Genomic DNA, 18,179 nt, shown 5'->3' with positions numbered 1-18,179 from the left:
TGAAATTATGTGTAGGATATGCCAACAATTTTCATTAATTTTACAATAACGCAACAAATTCCTTAGCATAAATACAATGAGTACAATCAGTGCACTTTATTAGGTATTTAATAGACTTATTTTTTAGACTTATTGAGTCTTCTATTGCTGTAGCCTATCCACTTAAAGGTTTGACGCATTGTGTGTTCAGAGATGTTCTTCCGCATACCACTGTTTAAATGTGTGGTTATTTGCGTCACTGTCAGCTTCCTGTCAGCTTCGACTAGTATGGCCCTTCTCCCTCCCTCATTAACTACAAGTTTCTCCCCGCAGAACTGCTTCTCACTGGATGTTTTTTATTTTTCGCACCATTCTCTGCAAACTTTTTCGCACCATAACTCAGATACTCAAACCAACAATCATTCCACGGTCACTTAAGAAAACACATTTCTTCCCCATTCTGACATCTGTGGAACCACTCCAGATTTAAATTGTGTTTTTTATCCTTTCCTGCTTGGGTGACTGGAGGAAAGGAAATATATGTATTTGAGAATTAGGATGCACCCCTCATCTAAAGGTACAACAGGTAATTTTGGATAACAGTCAAGAGAAGAATGTCAGCAAAAAACACCTTCAACCCACAACACTGTTTATCCCCCCCCCCTCTCTTTGAATGCGCTGACGTTGAAATGCCATTGGCTGTGGCAATTAGAACCATTTTCAACCAATGAGCTTGAATTTTTGTACAGCTGTACAATGTTTTGGTACAGTGTTGGTGCATCAACTGTATATTTGGAAACCCTATAAACACTATAAACACAGGCAGAGGGTGAGTCAACATGTCAGTGACCCTTTTTCAAAGATAGGAAAGGATTTACAATGGTCTTGTAACAATATTTTAACAAAAATCTTACCTATTGTACCTTTAACCTGAAGGTACTGGTAGAGCTGAAAAGCACTTCTAAGGGTATGTAGTGCCACCTGTTGGTCAAGTTGTGAGAGTACAGAAGAAATGTGTCTACTCTCAAGAAATAGATTCGAGTAAGTTATACTTCAATCACAGTGTAGACAAATTATTCAGATAGAATCTTGGGTTATGATAATTAAAACAATGTTGTTGTTTTTTTACCATGAACACAAATGATTCCTCAGATCAGGATTACAACAGGTTGTCAGTTTCCAGGGACTTGGCAGATATAATTTCTTCAGCATTTTACATTTGACTCTCGTGTCTGCCCTCAGTATTGATGAAAGCCCCATTACCATGTCCATTCTATTTATCATTACGTCCCTCAGGGTTTGTGACAGTTCAAAGGAAAGATGGATGACTGGACACTGTGTGTGGTGTGTGCGTGTACGAACCACAGATTGTATAAGAAATAGGAACGAACCATACGAACATGTATTTTACACTAATTCCTTAGAGGGCGCTGTGCACAAAACGTAGCTTCAGCGTTATAAGAAAACGCATCATATCTTTTATAAGATGTCTATGGTGTACTTGGATGTCGGCCTGAGTGCTGATGCTGGATCAGCATCGTTTGACATAACCTCCAATTCGGGTGTGTGTAGGCTGATTCAGGATCGGTTAGAAGTAGCTAGATTGTATAGCCTTTTGCGGTTTCAGGTTTCCGTACGTGAGGTAACATTCGTAGCGTTTGTGTTCTCTGATCCTTGGTTAACCCCGAATAAACATTCGATTGCGCATCCTGGATATGTGTAGCTAAAGTTGGTTCGCCAGCTAGTAGTTGGTAAACTGCGGTAGATAGCTAGCTAAATGCGCTTAATAACCGCACGCTATAGGTAGCTAGCTAACCCTAGACTCACATTAGCTGGTATAATAGCTAATGTTACCTACCAATCTAGCTTGCCTTGGCTAGCTAGTTATTGCCCCTGGCTTGGTTCTGACTGCCTAGCCAAACGGCTAACATTAGTTGGCTAATGTCACCCAGTTAATACTAACGTTAATTATAATTAGTTATCACTTTTAACGTTTCTGTAGAATCACACACTTCCCGAAACGAGTGCGTTTGGTTTATTTTCTATTAACCCATTTGACCAAGCTCTGTGTGTACAATGGCTGCGTGGGTGAAGGCACCTGGCAGTAGACGACCCCAACCGATGCCCAACGGAGGGTAAGCCGAGTTCAGACATTTAGGTTAACAACACGCTAGCAATTGGTTAGCTAGTCTGTATTAACGTCTCAGCGGTGCTTCTGCACTTGTCAAACGTTCGTGTAACCGCAGAAATAATGTTTCAGGATAAACATGAACTATGAAAGTGCGAGTTCTGACATTGTATTTTGTATTCGTTTTTCTCTTGTAGAAACGTAAAGCCATACCGGCCATTCCGCAGAGCACCGTACCCGCTGAGAGAGGACCGAAACGAAGTCCAGGACGAATCGCAAAGGTGAGAGGAGCGGAGTACACTTTCATTCAAGTGGCATCAAAGCGGAGGGTGCAAAAGAACGTATCGCACTGTACTGTAGGCCTACTTTTCTGTGCCTGAAAGCCACATGTTGGTCACCCATTCTCATGTTTCCCTGAAGGAACCCTGTTTCAAGATAGTTTAAGTAGATAGGAGTCTAAGGTAGATAAGGAATTGTGCCACGTAAATGCCCTTTTCGGGATTCAAACCCTTGACAATTGTGAGGTGACTGTTATCCACTGCATCACCGTGCTGCCACATAGCTCTTGCTACAATCCTCTATAAAAAATTTCATGAAACAGAGAAAATGGGAGGCGATATGCAATGAGACTAAAACATTTATTGGCCGTTAGGTCAGAAATTATCAGGACCCAATAGCTCCGAGTCTGGTAATACATTTAACTCCGCCCATTTAATCTGCTCATCGGAATAGATGGATGATAAGTCTTATAAGGTGATGGACTGATGTATGTTGGGCTCCAGAATTGTTGCCACTCCTGACTGGCAATCCACAAAAAATACTGTAAAAATAGACAATACAATTACTGAGAAACTCAAGAATGTAAATGTTGAAAAATACTGTACTAAAGTACTGTATTGTGCATACATTCATTTAATAAAAAATAGATTTCACCGAAATACATAATAAGGTTCCATAATTATTGGCACAACTGGTTTATTACTTGGTGCATCCACCTCTGACAAGGATAGCGGCATGGAGTCTTCTCCTGAAATGCTTGAGAAGGTTAAGGACCTTGCATGGTCCTTCACATTCTTGTGTTTGCGCATATGAACTGCCCTCTTCAGTTCAGCCCACTGGTTTTTGATTGTTTCTGACCAAGATGTTCAATATGGTCACTGCATCATTGTTCAGTTATACTTTAAATTACCAAATGAGACCTAAATTGAATGTTTGGCCAGATACAGCCTATACTGTCTATTTCTTAAAGTATTTTTTTGCGCATTGCCAGTCTCGGGTGCCAATAATTCTGGAGCTCACTGTAAGTCAATATTGCAATGTAGACTTCTCGACTGTTGCTGATGCAAAATGCATACTATAATAATGTCATGTGTTCTTTGAAGCCATTCCCAAATGTACTTTAACAGTCACTTTAAACACCATGGATATTGGCTCTCAGGTTGCATGTGGTTACCTCCATGCGATGGAAGCAGAAGTCAGTCCTTTGCAGTTGACGCACACTTTCTCCTATGACATCCTGCTGCTTAATTAATTAATTGACTCAATCATATCTTATCTGATGCGTGTATGAGTACCGGCTACAATTGTAGACTGCAGATGTGTCCTAAAGATTTTACTGTGCTCAAGTGCAAGCTTGAAACGGGGTAATTTTTCGATCTGTCCGCAAATTAAAAACAAGGGAATTGGTTGGAACGAAAAAAACAGTTGTGCAACCCTGCAATACATTCCTGGTTTCCAACAGTTCAGAACAACAGCACACCACTCGCAGGTTAATTCAGTTGGACATGCACAAAATAATCCAAATGACCATGGGAACCATGTCCCTGGATACTACCAACAGCAGACCAAAGAAGCGACAGGTCCAAAGTGCATTGTTCAAATCTGTTTCTAAAGAAGGGCCTCCACATTTTAAATATTAAAAATAGTTTAAAAATCCAAACCAACCAAGAGATGTTCTTAATGTATTATTCTCTATATTTTGAGCCCAAATTTTCAGTGGAGGCTTCCTCATTACTTCCCACATTCATTCATTCAACTTTTACATCTTTACATGACACATATTGGCATTTCATAGCAGCCGCATGGTACTGACTGTATATTTTGTGTACTGTGAACTGCCCACTGGTGAAATGAATTCTGGGTAAATAATAAATTTGCTGCACCTTTAATCTAAGAGGTCAATTAGTGGTTTGAATTGTCAGCACTAGGTATTGTAATAGGGTTACATTGCATTATTTCTGTTAATTTGTTCTTAGAGTTTTAGAGAATGCGAGGTCAATGTAACGCAGAATTATTTATTTTCTGTGCAACAAAAAATACATTTGGCATTCACAGGTGAAGTGCAGTTCTCGGGGGGGGGGGAATTGATTGATATTATGGGATCCCACAAGGTAGTGTCAGATGCAGGTAATTTCTGTTTCTCTCGCCTTGGTTTTGGCCTGTAGCTTTGATGAGGCATTGGATCAGCAGCATGACTACCCTGCTGGCACGGCGGAGTATGAGAGATACCAGCATTCGCAAGGTAAGTTCTCACAGAACTATACGATCCCAGTATGCACAAAACTCACAGAACTCCATCATACTTGGGGAAAAAATGCACAGAACACCATGGTGTCAGCACGTGCAAACTCGCAGAACCTGCATGGTATCAACACGTGCAAACTCGCAGAACTGCATGGTACCAGCACGTGCAAACTCGCAGAACTCTATGGTACCAGCATTGTCTGCTCATGAAGTCTGGTATGCTGGCACAGAGAGGGCACAGCTCACACCAAGACGTTAATTTGCAGTAAAACGATTTTCAGAAAATAAAACCAGTCAAATTGGAGTTGCAGTCTCGGCCTGCCTGAATGACTGGGTGGAAGACCTCTCTCACCCTGGGCAACACCATTTCTTCACCATTCCTTTCAGCCAACCTTGGTGCTAGTCTGCCAGGCTACCTAGGGGACAGTCCCTTCATACCTTCAGAAGATAACCAGAATCCACTCCGCCCAAACCCTCTCTAGCTCTATACCAGGCCCTAACACCTTTTTCAGAGCATGTGGTTATTTGCTGTTGTTTGCTTAATGTACACTATCAATACACTGGCAGTGTTTTTTGCCAATGTTGTTGGGCAATCCAGCCTGCAAGAAGCATGGAGATAAGCAAATGGGACAAAAGCAAACATTTAGTAAGGAGGCAAAAACTTACTATTGGTCTTCATTGCCTCAAAATGTTGCTGTTTATCATGGCCTTAAATTCTCACTGGAATTATTGTATTGAGCTGTAAGTCACAGTGGTTAATTTAGTAACCTTTATTTATGCAGGGTAAGTTGACTGAGCACGCATGCTCTTTTGCAGTGACGCCCTGTTAATGCCCCCCCCAAGTAGCCCAACCTGCATGTCTGTGTGTGGTGGGAGGAACCCGGAGTCCCCGGAGGAAACCCACACAGACACGGAGAACACACAGAAAGGCCCAGGCTGGGACTCTGCCAGTTATTTTTTTTATTTTTTTTTTTTAAACCAGCATCTGCCAGTTCCAGTGAAGTGAAGCCCAGACACCGCATCATGCACACTGACACAAGAGCAGCGGCACTTGTCCTCCATTTCGTTTCTTCGCCTGTAGCAGTGCTGGTGCCTTGTGGCTCAGTGTGTCTCCCTGTGCAGGTGCCCCGGCGGACAAACGCAACGCGCTCTACCAGCGCTTCTACGCACAGGTGCAAGAGGACTACGAAAAGAGGCCTGCAGACTGCGTGCTCCTGTCTGTGAGCACCCAGAACATGTGAGTGCGCCCCCTGCTGGAATGTTCATTCGTCACACTCCATCCACATATCTCCAATTGGACCAGATTTGTCACATGCGGAGTCTGGACCAATCAGGGGACAGTGTTTTGGAGAGATGGGCAAGTCGTAGTGTTGAGAATGATGGTACCATCTGTGTATTTTCTCCTGTGGCTGCATTAACAGGTGCTCAAAAGATTGATGACATAAAATGGGACTTCATGCCTGTTTTTTACCACAAAATATGAAACGTTAAACTAAATCTTCAAAGAGGGCAAAGCCAAAAAGATAGTCTTTATTACATAATCCTGTTCAGGACTCGGTGGGACCACCCTGGGCTGCCTCACAGTGTCTGGGTCTGATTATTCTGACTGACCTAAGGTAAATTCTGAACAGTTTGTCGGTCTTAGAATAACAGAACACGCAAATAATATACCAACATACGTAAACATCTTATTTCACACGCAAATGGTGTCACTTGCATTAATCCTGGGGAAGGAACTGTGCAGTATCCAATAACCTTCATACTGTTGTGTTCTGGCATTGGTGGTGTCAATGGGTCGAACAATAATGTGGTGAAACATGGGCCAATCGGCTTGGTCTCTTAATGTTTCAGAATGGTAGGCTATACACAGTCGAGGCAACAACCAAAAAAATCTCAAATGCACCTTAGACTGTTTTAAAACATGCCATATTTGGACACATTATGTGCTGTCACGATGTCTGGTGTTTAATGTGCAATCTTAAATATTACAATTCAGCATACGCATATACACACATGCGCACACACACATACGGTTAAACGTTATATAAATGTTTTCTTATGACACTTGGGGAGGAAAAGGGTTTTAAAACAAATGAAAATGTTCACAGTGACGATATATGGGGCTCTGTTTTCCAGAAGCAATGGGGCACGGTGCAGGGACACTGGGCTTGGCTACTGAATTCTGTTAATTTATAAAGACAAGACGTGAGGAGCACACCGCTCAAAGCATGCGGGGCACATGGAAAATGGGCTGGATTAGGCTGAATGCATTATTCGTGTTTAGCAGTTGGATTCAGTCATAGCCAATCAAATGACCTCTTCATTGCCTTTAAAAGCTTTGCAGACAGCATACTGCCATAATCCAATTTCCCATTAAACCTGTAGCTAAATAGCTTAAATACAATATGCTAACTAAGAAACAATGACAACAGTATCTCAAAGTTTTATTTAAAAAAACAAAACTTTGAGATACTTTTTTTTTTTAATTAAAAAAAATCAAACCATGGAAGATCATAACAATGCCAATGAAGTTGTTTGTAATAATAAAATGACTTGTTACTTTGTACTCAAATGCAGGAACAATTACAACACATGGCTCCATCATTAATTCATAATAATGGCATGCCAAAAATGCCACTTAGCCGGGGGAATGCCTAGCCACACGCCATGCCCCTGCTGGAAAATAGAGCTCATTGTTTTGAAAATTTTAGACACCGAGCACATGTAAATGTTGAAACACAATAGATATGATGTCTTTAAAAAAAGAAAAAGAAAAAAGAAAATACAAATTTGTTTTTACAAAAATGGTGGAAATGCACACAAAATGGAGCACTTGGAGCACATTGAAATATAGCTCATTACTGGAGGAAACCCAGGATGAACACACCTTAACACACTACTTCACAGCGTTGGCTAATCATCCAAAATTAATTTGTATTCGAGGCACAATGTATTCTGAATTAACTTGTTAATACTGGATTTTAATAATTAGGTTTGGTTGCAAAGGACAGGTGAAAACTGTGAAATGAAACCCACAGGAATGACTTGGCTTCCAGCACACATTTATTAGGTATTATTTTTTTTAAATGTCATATACAAATATTTTTGGGGGGTTGAATATTCACAAGACCGAACTCTAAAAAGCTATGAAATGCATAAATATGAATGGTAGCAATAAGACAAAATGTTGTTCGGTAATAAGATAAAATGTTGGTCGTTTCATCAAAAAACCCAAGTGCCGTTTCAGCACAAAATGGATGCTTTACATGCACGCACAATTGTGTACACACACATCCACACTCATTTATATACACTCAGTGAGCAGTTTATTAGATATTTATAAGACTTATTTTTTTGACTTATGCTACTGCAGCAGAAGACTTGTCTACTTAGGGGTTTGACTTGTGTGTTCAGAGATGCTCTTCTTCATACCACTGTTGTAATGTGTGGTTAGTTGCGTTACTGTCACTCACTGTCAATAACAATGCATTTTTGCCCGCAGAACTGCTGCTCGCTAAATGTTTTTTGTTTTTTGCATCATTCTCTGCAAACTATAGAGACGTGTTGGTCTGGCACCAATCTTTCCGTGGTTAAAGTCACTTAGATCACATTTCTTCCCCATTCTGACATTTGGATTGAAAAACAGCTGAACCTCTTGACCATGTCTGCATGCTTTTAGTTGCTGCCACATGATTGGCTGATTAAATATTTGCATTAACAAGCTGGTGTACAGGTCTACCTAATACATTGCTCACTGAGTGTGTGTGTGTGTGTGTGTGTGTGTGTGTGTATACATACATACATACATGCTCACTTATGTATACTTGCATATTCACTTGTGTTCTGAGAGATTCATGCAAACATGCACAATCATCGCTCACACTCTCTTACACAGACAGTCTACACACAATTTCCTCTCACGCACCCTTGCAGGCCTCAGTTGATTGGTCTGGCAGAGCTGTCTCCTCTCCGTCGCCCCCTGGTGTGCGGAGGTCAATAACCAGCTTTCTTCTTCTTCTTTCAAGGGATTACGCAAAAACGATAGGCCACTGTTTGCAGGAGCGCGGCCTCGCAATGGAAATGATTTACCTGCAGGCGGAGTCAGGCCTGACGCGGGCCCTGCAGGACGTCCGGGCCCACGGCTCCCCCTTATGTATTCTCGTGGAGCAGACTAATGTAGCGCTCTCCTCGTGCACTGTAATCATATTTTCAGAGTCACTCAAAAGTAAGTTTCGCCCTCCCCTCCCCCCTCTCCACTCAAAACCCAATAAAAATGTATTTAACATAGAAACTAAAAGATTTCAAATGGCAGCAGTTTAAAAACAATCTAGGGACAGTCATAAAGTGCATAAAACAAGAGGGAGGGGTTGAGCAGGGCTCATTGTCACCGCGTGCAGATTTACAGATTTAACTGCAGTGTACAGCAGGACCTGGCCCCCAAGAGTGGCTTGCAGGCGCCGATAATGGAACCCACGAGCCAAAACGCACAAAAAAAATCAATCGGATGCTCCGGAGGCGTGATTTTCAGTGCTTTTGCTTGCCTTGTGCAGCGTGCTTAGCTGCGGCCCGGTTTGCGGTGGAATTGCGGTCGAATTGCGGTCAGGCTCAGGCGGGTTTGGTTCCGCTTGCGTGAAACCGGGGTGTGACCTGTGTGTGCAGCGTGTGACCCGTTTCCACAGCACTTGTGCTGCTGCTGTAAAAAAACAAAAAACAACTTGACTGCGTAAAGATGCTCACATTCGGCCTGTACACAATGAGCCCCAACAGCCCCTGTCTCGCCTACAAACCCTCTTAATGCTGCTCATTGGGTTCATTCAACTTGATACAAATACTACAAATACTAGCAACAAATACATAACTACTTCAAAATCACTTACTTAGTAATTTTCTCAAAGTTTAAAAGAGATGCCCAGTTAAGTTTCCACAGAGAAATATCACCACAAATGCCATGCCTTTAAAATGTGCAAAACTGATGCGCCCCATTATGAAATGACCTGCATGCATGTAAATGCCACAAAAATACATTAAAAAAAACAACAAATATACACAAACAAAATCCCACATAGCGTTTCCGTGACATTTGTCCAATCTCATCAAAGAATTTTAAAACTTCACAAAACTCATGCAACACTATAACATATAAAATACCTCTCACATGAATATGTGTTGGTGACTCACCAGCATCTTTTAATAACTGAATTAAAACAGAAAACAGTATATTTTATTGTGTGTATTTTAAAATGCTAAGAAAAAATTCAATTTGTATTTGGTTGATTACTTTCAGAATCATCATTTAGTTAACCAGCCATAGAATACCACAATGTTATACAGTTGTCTTGTCATTTGCTGAATTACATAAAATGCATTATTGTGCTCTCGCCATCTAATAAATCACCTATTTTTGCAATCAGATTTGTCAGATTTTTGGTGAACCATAGACTATCAAAATCCAACTGAAAGCACAATGCTCTCTTTGAAGTTTGTATAAAATATTACATCTTTGAGTGTCAGTTAGAACACAAATCGTCTGAGAAGCTCTGAAATGCGTAATCTCTACGGCACTGCAGATGGTAGTGGTCTGTGCTGTTTATCGAGTAATCGACGGCATACATTATTAGACTAGCGTGTGGGGGAGTACTGGACATGACTGCACAATATTAACGTGTATTGAACTGTACCAAATTTATGATTACTGGACTGTACCATATTTAGTTATGTGTATTAGACTGCACCAAGTTTATGGAAGTACTGGACTGTACCATGTTCAGTTGTGTTTATTGGACTGTACCAAATGTGTGCGAGTACTGGACTATTGGACTGTAGACTGTTACATATTTATTCAAGTACTAGACGACCATGTTTAGGTGGGTATCAGCGGCCCGTTCCGTTTCTAGGTGAGTATGGAACTGTGTCACGCCGCGATGGATGCCGAGTGCAGCAGTCCAGATGCACTCACAGTTGGATCAGAGGTGCGCGCGTGTGCATGTGTAACACACTGCCCCTTCCGCCCCACCCCAATCAACGGCGTACCCCCGCAGTCCACCGCAACATGCCGAAGGACCAGGCGATGGATTTTGTGATGGCGGAGTTTGGGCGCGTGCAGGCGGAGCGCGAGGAGAAGGAGCCGGGCGAGATGGCGTCCAAGGCGGCGCAGATGGCGGATGATTACCTGGAGCGGGAGAAGCAGGAGCGCCACAGCGTGCCCTCCGCCACACGCCACCTGCTGCACCTGCTGGCCGAGGGCCTGCACCTCTACCCCGAGGACCTGGGCACGCTCGCCGAGTACGTGCGCTCCCGCCAGGACCAGCTGCAAGGTGATTGGACACGCACAACTGTCCAGTCAGGGGCGGGGTGGGGTGGGATGGGGTGGACGGGTGTTCTGTTACACCTGTCCAATTAGGGCCTAGGGTTTATGTAAGACATTCTATTTATGGCTGGGGGTTTCTGTTTGAGTGGTTTCTGTTAGTGTCACAGTGATGACGTGTTTTCCGACCGTTCCCTCGGTAGATTTCCCATGCTTTTTCCCAATAGGGATTCTGATTTCTGCCTAAAATAAGGTCTGTGTTTAGCACACGCTTAAGAGAGTTTCACATTTTGGTCTATTTTTCCGTTAATAGCTACGCTGTGTATTTCTATGCCATTATGTGCTTTAAAAAAGCAAGCAAGTATTTTTCCAGCCACCACTCAAGTTTCTGGTAGCCTGTCTGTAGGTTCAAAATTCACAGTTGAGATATTAATGGATGAAACTTGACACAAACCACATAAACCACAGACCTTGTATTCAGCAGAAATCAAAATCTCTATGGGGGGGGGGGGGGGGGGGGGAGCATGGGAAATCAACCAAAGGAACCCATGGCTTAAAAAGTCTTGCAGGTTTTGGGACGACAAACTGTAGTGCTCTATTAGGGCCTGGGGTTTTTGTTCGACCTGTCCACTCAGGGCCCGGGGGTTTTTGTTAGGAACCTCAGGCCCTGATTGGAAAGGTCTACTACATCAGTCCAATCAAATCTGTCCAATGTGACGGGACTGCCTGTAAGTGTACCCATTAACTCCGCCCCCAGACACTGCTCCTGAAGGTGAGGAAGGCTCGTACCCAATGAGGAGGAAGATCCTGCCCAGCGGCTTGGGCAAACCGCCGCCCCTTCTGCCCACTCCCTCTGGGCCCCACGTCAGGGAGCACCCCCCTCTTCCCCCCAACACCAGTGAGCACCCCTCCGCTCCTCTACTGCCCACTCCAGGTAACGACCCGCTCACGACACTGCACATTCATGACACACTCAAAACGCCGTACAGTAGAACCTCAGAGAACCCAACACATCAGGAATGAAGGTTGTTCATAACAGGGGCATTTTCAGAACTCTGAAGGTGAATTACACCAAACAAAGTAAAATAGCAATTTTTTTTAACGATATAAAAAATAATATACAGTCATAAAATGTTTAAGGTTCTGTTCCACTTCAAAAATTGAATTTTCAGTCAAATTGACCTTTTTCTGTCTATTGCTGCAAATCCTCCATATCCAGGAGAGTGTTTTGAGCAAATTATTTTCTTGTTATAAGCTTTAGGGGCGGGTGCAGTATCATAAATCTGATTGTTGAATCATGAAAGATTTTCTACGTTTCTAGAAAAATTACAATTGGGTGCTTCAAATGACTATTGAAGGCTCAAAACAATCTTCAAACATGTCTTATTTAGAATCTGAAAAAATTATGATATCTTACTTGGTTCAGATTATAGGCTGCTACAGACATGTTCGAATTTGGAATTGAACGCCATCTTGAATAAATGAGCTAATTTACATATTTTGTCCGAATTGATATTTTCAAGTTCATACCTTGATAATTGAAGTATGTACCTCTGAAATCATCTGGAAGACCAAAGATGTGTTTTTTTCGGTGGAACACAACCTTAAGAACGTTGAAAAATATATACTGTATACATTTAAAAAACATATACACTCAACGAGCACTTTATTAGGAACATTTTTACTTTATGACACCTATTCATGTGACTATTTAATCAACCAATTGTGTGGCAGCAGTGCAATGCATACAATCATGTAGATATGGGTCAGGATCTTCAGTTAATGTTCACGTCAACCATCAGAATGGAGGAAAAATGTGATCTGAACCATGGAATGATTGTTGGTGGCAGACAGGGTGGTGTGAGTATCTCAGAAACTGCTGATCTCCTGGGATTTTCATGCACACTAGTCTCTTGAGTTTGCAAGGAATGGTGTGCAAAAAAATCATAAGTAAGTGGATAGGCTACAGCAGAAGTAAAAAAAAAATAAAAAAAAGTCTAATAAAGTGCTCACAGAGTTAAACTTAATCGATCTAAATTTATTTTCAGACCACCAAAAGATTCTAAAGTCAATCAAATGTATATGATGTAAGACCACCGAACCATCTAAAGACTAGGTCACTCTTTAAAACAAATTATTTGTGTTAAACAAGCATTTCACTGATGCATTTAGGCCCTAGGCCCTAGTGGTATATAAACTAGCAGTACCATTTTTAATTCAATCCTGTGCCCAACTGGAAGCCAGTGTGAGGATCTGAGAATTGGGGTAATATGTTCTGTTCTCTTGGTTTTTGTTAGAACTCAAGCAGCAGCGTCTGAATGAGCTGCAGTTGTCTGAGGCCGGTAAAGAGACTATTGCAATAGTCCCTGCTGAAAATACAGGAATGGATCAGTTTCTGTTAGTCTTGTTAGGACGTGAAACCTCAGATTCTTGCTATGTTCTTAAGGTGATAGAAAGCTGATTTAGTTATTGCTTCAGTTTGGCTACTGATGTGAAGATCTTAATTAATCTTAACGCGCTAAGACTTCTGTCTTGGTTTTTAGCCTTTAGAGCCCTGGATTCAAGGAGAGCACTAACTTAACATAACATAAGTCTTTCCTCTTATGTACCTGGTTCAGTGGACCAGACTTTTCAGTTTTCGGTTCTCTTAGGTTCTACTGTACATACAACGCATTATACATTATCGTCACACTTCTGCCCCCTCCAGATCACTATGAGCTTATTACAGTTCACTGCTCACGCCATACTACACACAATACTCTACACACTCTACACATTCCCTCAATACATGAGTAACAGGTGCACCCAATAGAGTTGTAACGTACTCGCCTCCTGTGGAGGTTTGAGGTGAGGGATAGAAATGCAACATATATAAACCTGGAGAACATTTGGTGTTTACCATTGTTAGCTTTTTTCTGAAGGGACGACTAGGAGACTGAGCATTGCGATCAGAAATGAAAGTTTATTCCATGCAGCGGTTCCCAGAGAGTTGGAAATCAGTCCAAAGTGAGGGTCTCTTACGTATATATAGGGAGAGATAAGTGGTGTATGGGTCTGTGTGGGACTCACAAATCAGCAGTGATCATTGATGGAAAACAATGATGTCTGGTTAACTTGCAGATGTACTGTGCCACCTTGACGAGGTCAGGTAGAGAATGCATTTTGCAACAGAGACCATACACAATCCATTACCATTAACGTCCCATGTCAGTCAAAGGTTAGTTTGGGGGTAAATGTGGGGGATGCTTTGTACCTATTCTAACGTTTAGAGAATCCCCAGTGACTGGAGAATGACCGTAACGCTTTGCGGAGTAGGTTTTTTATAATGTTGTGTTCTTCATAATTCAGTGGGTTACCAGTAGTGGTTGTTACATCAGCATCATAATGTTCAGTAAAGAACATTCTCAGTCACGTATTTGTGACCTCATAGGTTTAATTCCCATATTGTGCTTTCTGTCCCCAGGCTCTTATCCAAAAACCAAGCCTCCCCCACTGCTGTCCATGCAGGGTCGCCCAGGCCCCCCCCACGGGCCACCGCGTGGACCCCCACCCCATGGCCACGGCCCACGGGGACCGCCGGCCCATCACGGCCCGCCCCCTCCGCGAGGCCCCGCCCCTGTCCATGGCCCGCTTCCTCCCCGCGGACCCCCGCCTGTCCGAGGGCCGCCCCCCCACGGGGCCCCCCCGTCTTTGAAGAGTCTCCAGATGGGAGACCAGCCAGGCCTGCTGCCACGCCCAGGTTAGCCCCAGCCGTAACGTCGCTCGAATGCCTCGATAGAAAGGCTCATTTAACTGTGGAGTGTATGTGAGTGAGTGTGTGTGTGCGCGTGTACAGTGGCTTCAGAAACTGTTCAGACCCCTCCACTTCACTTCGGCATTCATCCTGCTGCTGTCAGCAGTGACGTCATCAATGAGGCAGTCTTATTGGCTGCCATACATGCCAAAGCCATAACGCTATCTCCACCATGTTTGACAGATGAGGTGCTTGGATCATGAATTTTTTTTCCCCGCCCACACTTTCTTCTTTCCATCACTCAGGTACAGGTTGAACACTTTAACCACTTTGTTTCAGAACTCAACAGGTTGGCTGGCATAGTCTTCTCTTGATGGTCATCTTGGACACATCTACGCCTACATCCTGGGGAGTGTTCTTGATCTGTTGAACAGTTACAAAGTTTTTTGTGCACTATTCAGTGGATTCAGTCATCCACTGCACTTTAACGTTATAGTCATTGTTTTATTTCAAATTCAATGTGCTGGAGAACAGAGCCTAAACAACAACAACAACAAACTGTCCAGTTATTTATGGACTGAGAGTTATTTATGTTGATAGGAAGGTTGGTGATTTGTGAGGTCATGGTTTTTGGTCCAGTTAGGATTATTTCAGATTTGTGACTTTTTAGGAAGCTGACCATTTTTTTAAATGCCACAGCCTACCTGAGACATCCATTTATGGTGAGTCTAATCATCTTTTGATAGCTACTGAACTCTGATAGATATTGTGCCATGCCACAAGCACATTTCATCTCAAGCTGGTTCCAGGAACATGACAGTGTACACATTCAGTGTGCTCCAATGGCCTCCACAGTCACCAGATCTCAATCCAATAGAGCACCTTTGGGATGTGGTTAACGAATGTGCAGCGGACAAATTTTCAGCTACTGCATGTCACTATCATGTTACCACGGACCTTGTCGAATCCATGCCACAAATAATTCAGGTTGTTCTGGGGCAAAGGGAGGTCCTACCCAGTGCTAGAAAGTTATACCTACTAATGTGGTCTGTCTCTGTGTGTGTGTGTGTGTGTGTGTGTGTGTGTACATGTGTACATTTGTCTCAGAAGGAGTAATGAGGTCTCATTTCCCTGGACTCTTGTATGATCTCCTTCCTTTTTTTTCTTTTCCTGTTCTGTACAGGGGGACCCCCACGTCCCAGCCTGCCAAGGCACTGAGACCCCCCTCTCTCCCATTCCCCAAACCCTTCCCACAGTGCAGTGAAAGACACCCATCATCCAGCAGGGCCTACTGCAGCCCCCCTGCTTGGGCTCACCCTGGCCACTGTGGTCCGCAACCCCGACTCAGGAGCACCACGGCTTCTCTTCTGAGTTCGTACGACATTGCGAGGCTCTGCTGACCCCAACCCCTCCACAGCTCTGACACACCAGGCCCTGCCCCCTCCACAGCTCTGACACACCAGGCCCCGCCCCCTCCACAGCTCTGACACACCAGGCCCCGCCCCCTCCACAGCTCTGACACACCAGGCCCTGCCCCCTCCACAGCTCTGACACACCAGGCCCTGCCCCCTCCACAGCTCTGACACACCAGGCCCCGCCCCCTCCACAGCTCTGACACCCCAGCCCCCGCCCCCTCCACAGCTCTGACACACCAGGCCCCGCCCCCTCCACAGCTCTGTGAGGCCAGACCTCATTCCCCTAAGCTAAATATGACTGAATATCGGGTTGTGACCTCTATAGGGGCATTGTGTGACTAGATGCCCCACGACTGCAGAACATTCCCATGTTGTGCAATGTTGCAAACGTCAGTTGGTCTCTCTCCCTTCCTCTCTGCTGATTGGTGTCAGTACCTTACTCATTGCTGATTGGTTGAGAATCCCTCCTCTTTACTTTGTTGCTTATCTTCTCAAAATCAGTTGCTTAAGAGACACCAAGATCCTGAGTTTCGGAACCACATAAACTCACTTCATGACTCACTTATTTGTACAGAGGTGTCATTTAGGTTTGAAGTTGATGAGGCATTGTTGATGTTCTTTAGGAATGGCATATAAGCATTTTGTTAAAAAATGAAAATGTTAAAAATGGAGCAATGTTAAAATAACAATGATTTATGTTTTGTTTTTTATAATAAAAGACTGAACCTTCTAATCTTTTGAAAAGGTCAGGTGCTGTATGTGCTCCCGGCACAGCCAATCCGAAGTTAGGCTTCATATTGCACTTTCATTTGTATATGGTCACTCCAGTATTGTTTTAAAGTCTGAAATTTTCTTGTCATTAAAAGTCATCCTGACTCCATGCATCTGCAGAGGTTGTTTGGTTCTTACAAGCAAGCGCATTGAGAAGTTAAAATTGCACTAATGTATTAATCACTAGTAGGCATATGAGTACATTTAATAAGGACCCAAGAGGTCTTCTCACCATAAAAAACTAAAAAACCAAGTGGCAGGATGGTGCTTCATCCTACAGCAAGATAATGATGCCAAACATACAGCTGAAGCAACAACGGAGTTGTCAAAAGCTAAAAGGTTGGCGCAGGACTAGTTTCCACGTCATGACATGTACACAAATGAAACAGATCTTTTGGAGGAAATTCTGAAGGGCGGGGAGTCGATTTGACTGATATCAAATAAGGATTCACGCTACTGTGTGAAAAGCATGTTGACTGGAGGGGCAAAGAAAATTGACTTTTGATTGACATACAAGCCCTCTGGTACATAATGACGTTAAATCTCATAAAATCTTGTTTTCCAGGAAGTGGATGGAGAAAAAACTTTGGTGTGAAAATACTAGTACAGTAAATAAGTATTACAATGTAATAATTTTTTTAGAACATTTATGCGTTTGTATGGTTATGAAGAACTGAGGAAATGGCACATTTTGATTTCAACTTGTCTTTAAGGCAACTAGCCCCCAAAATAAGCAGGAGCTGAAGATTGCTTCAGTTCAGGCCTGGTGATGTCTGTGACTATGGAGGCTTCAACAAAGCAGCCAGGACGAAGTGGAGTGAAGTGTGATTTATTTACAGGTGGTTCCCGAATTCCAGTGCAAAATATCATACAATGCCCAACAACATCATTATAAACGACTATACAAAAATATGTTGTAAGGGCTATGTCCCAACTGGACCCAACACACTACATGCATCTCCCAAATTCGAACAACTACCCCACCTCAGGCCCTTGACACCTGTGGCAACCCCTCTAGAAATAATCATGTCAGCGATGTTAATTCATAATCAGTTGTGAAAGAATGATTGTACTTCTCAAGTGTCCGTGTCCTTAACATTGGGTCCAGGTTTTATGGATATGCAACAAAGAAGTAAATACGATAAATGATGTCTGTCCCAAACATTATTGTGCCCTGAAATGGGGGGGGGGGGGGGGGGGGGTATAACTAACATGCCAGATGACATGACAGCATTGCATCAGTCAAGGTTAAGAGGAAGACATTTTTCTGCACACTCCGGTGTGTATATATAAATGTATATGTACAGCAGCTCCACTGTGCCTTGG

At 43.0% G+C, this 18,179-nt stretch overlaps 1 protein-coding gene across 1 annotated transcript; it reads left to right on the top strand.

The window, feature by feature from the left end:
* The first annotated feature begins 1,488 nt into the window (after window positions 1-1,488).
* si:ch211-216l23.2 (uncharacterized protein LOC565061 homolog) lies at window positions 1,489-16,966 on the top strand. The gene is made up of 9 exons (XM_061222626.1): window positions 1,489-2,114; window positions 2,305-2,388; window positions 4,552-4,628; window positions 5,753-5,867; window positions 8,656-8,855; window positions 10,669-10,944; window positions 11,692-11,868; window positions 14,398-14,673; window positions 15,851-16,966. The coding sequence occupies exons 1-9, from the start codon at window positions 2,056-2,058 to the stop codon at window positions 15,883-15,885; spliced, it is 1,299 nt and encodes a 432-aa protein (XP_061078610.1). The 5' UTR covers window positions 1,489-2,055; the 3' UTR covers window positions 15,886-16,966.
* The last annotated feature ends 1,213 nt before the right edge of the window (window positions 16,967-18,179 follow it).

Source organism: Conger conger, chromosome 15 (assembly GCF_963514075.1).
Source record: "Conger conger chromosome 15, fConCon1.1, whole genome shotgun sequence".
Taxonomy (NCBI): Eukaryota; Metazoa; Chordata; class Actinopteri; order Anguilliformes; family Congridae; genus Conger; species Conger conger.
This window is presented reverse-complemented; position numbering and strand designations above follow the sequence as displayed.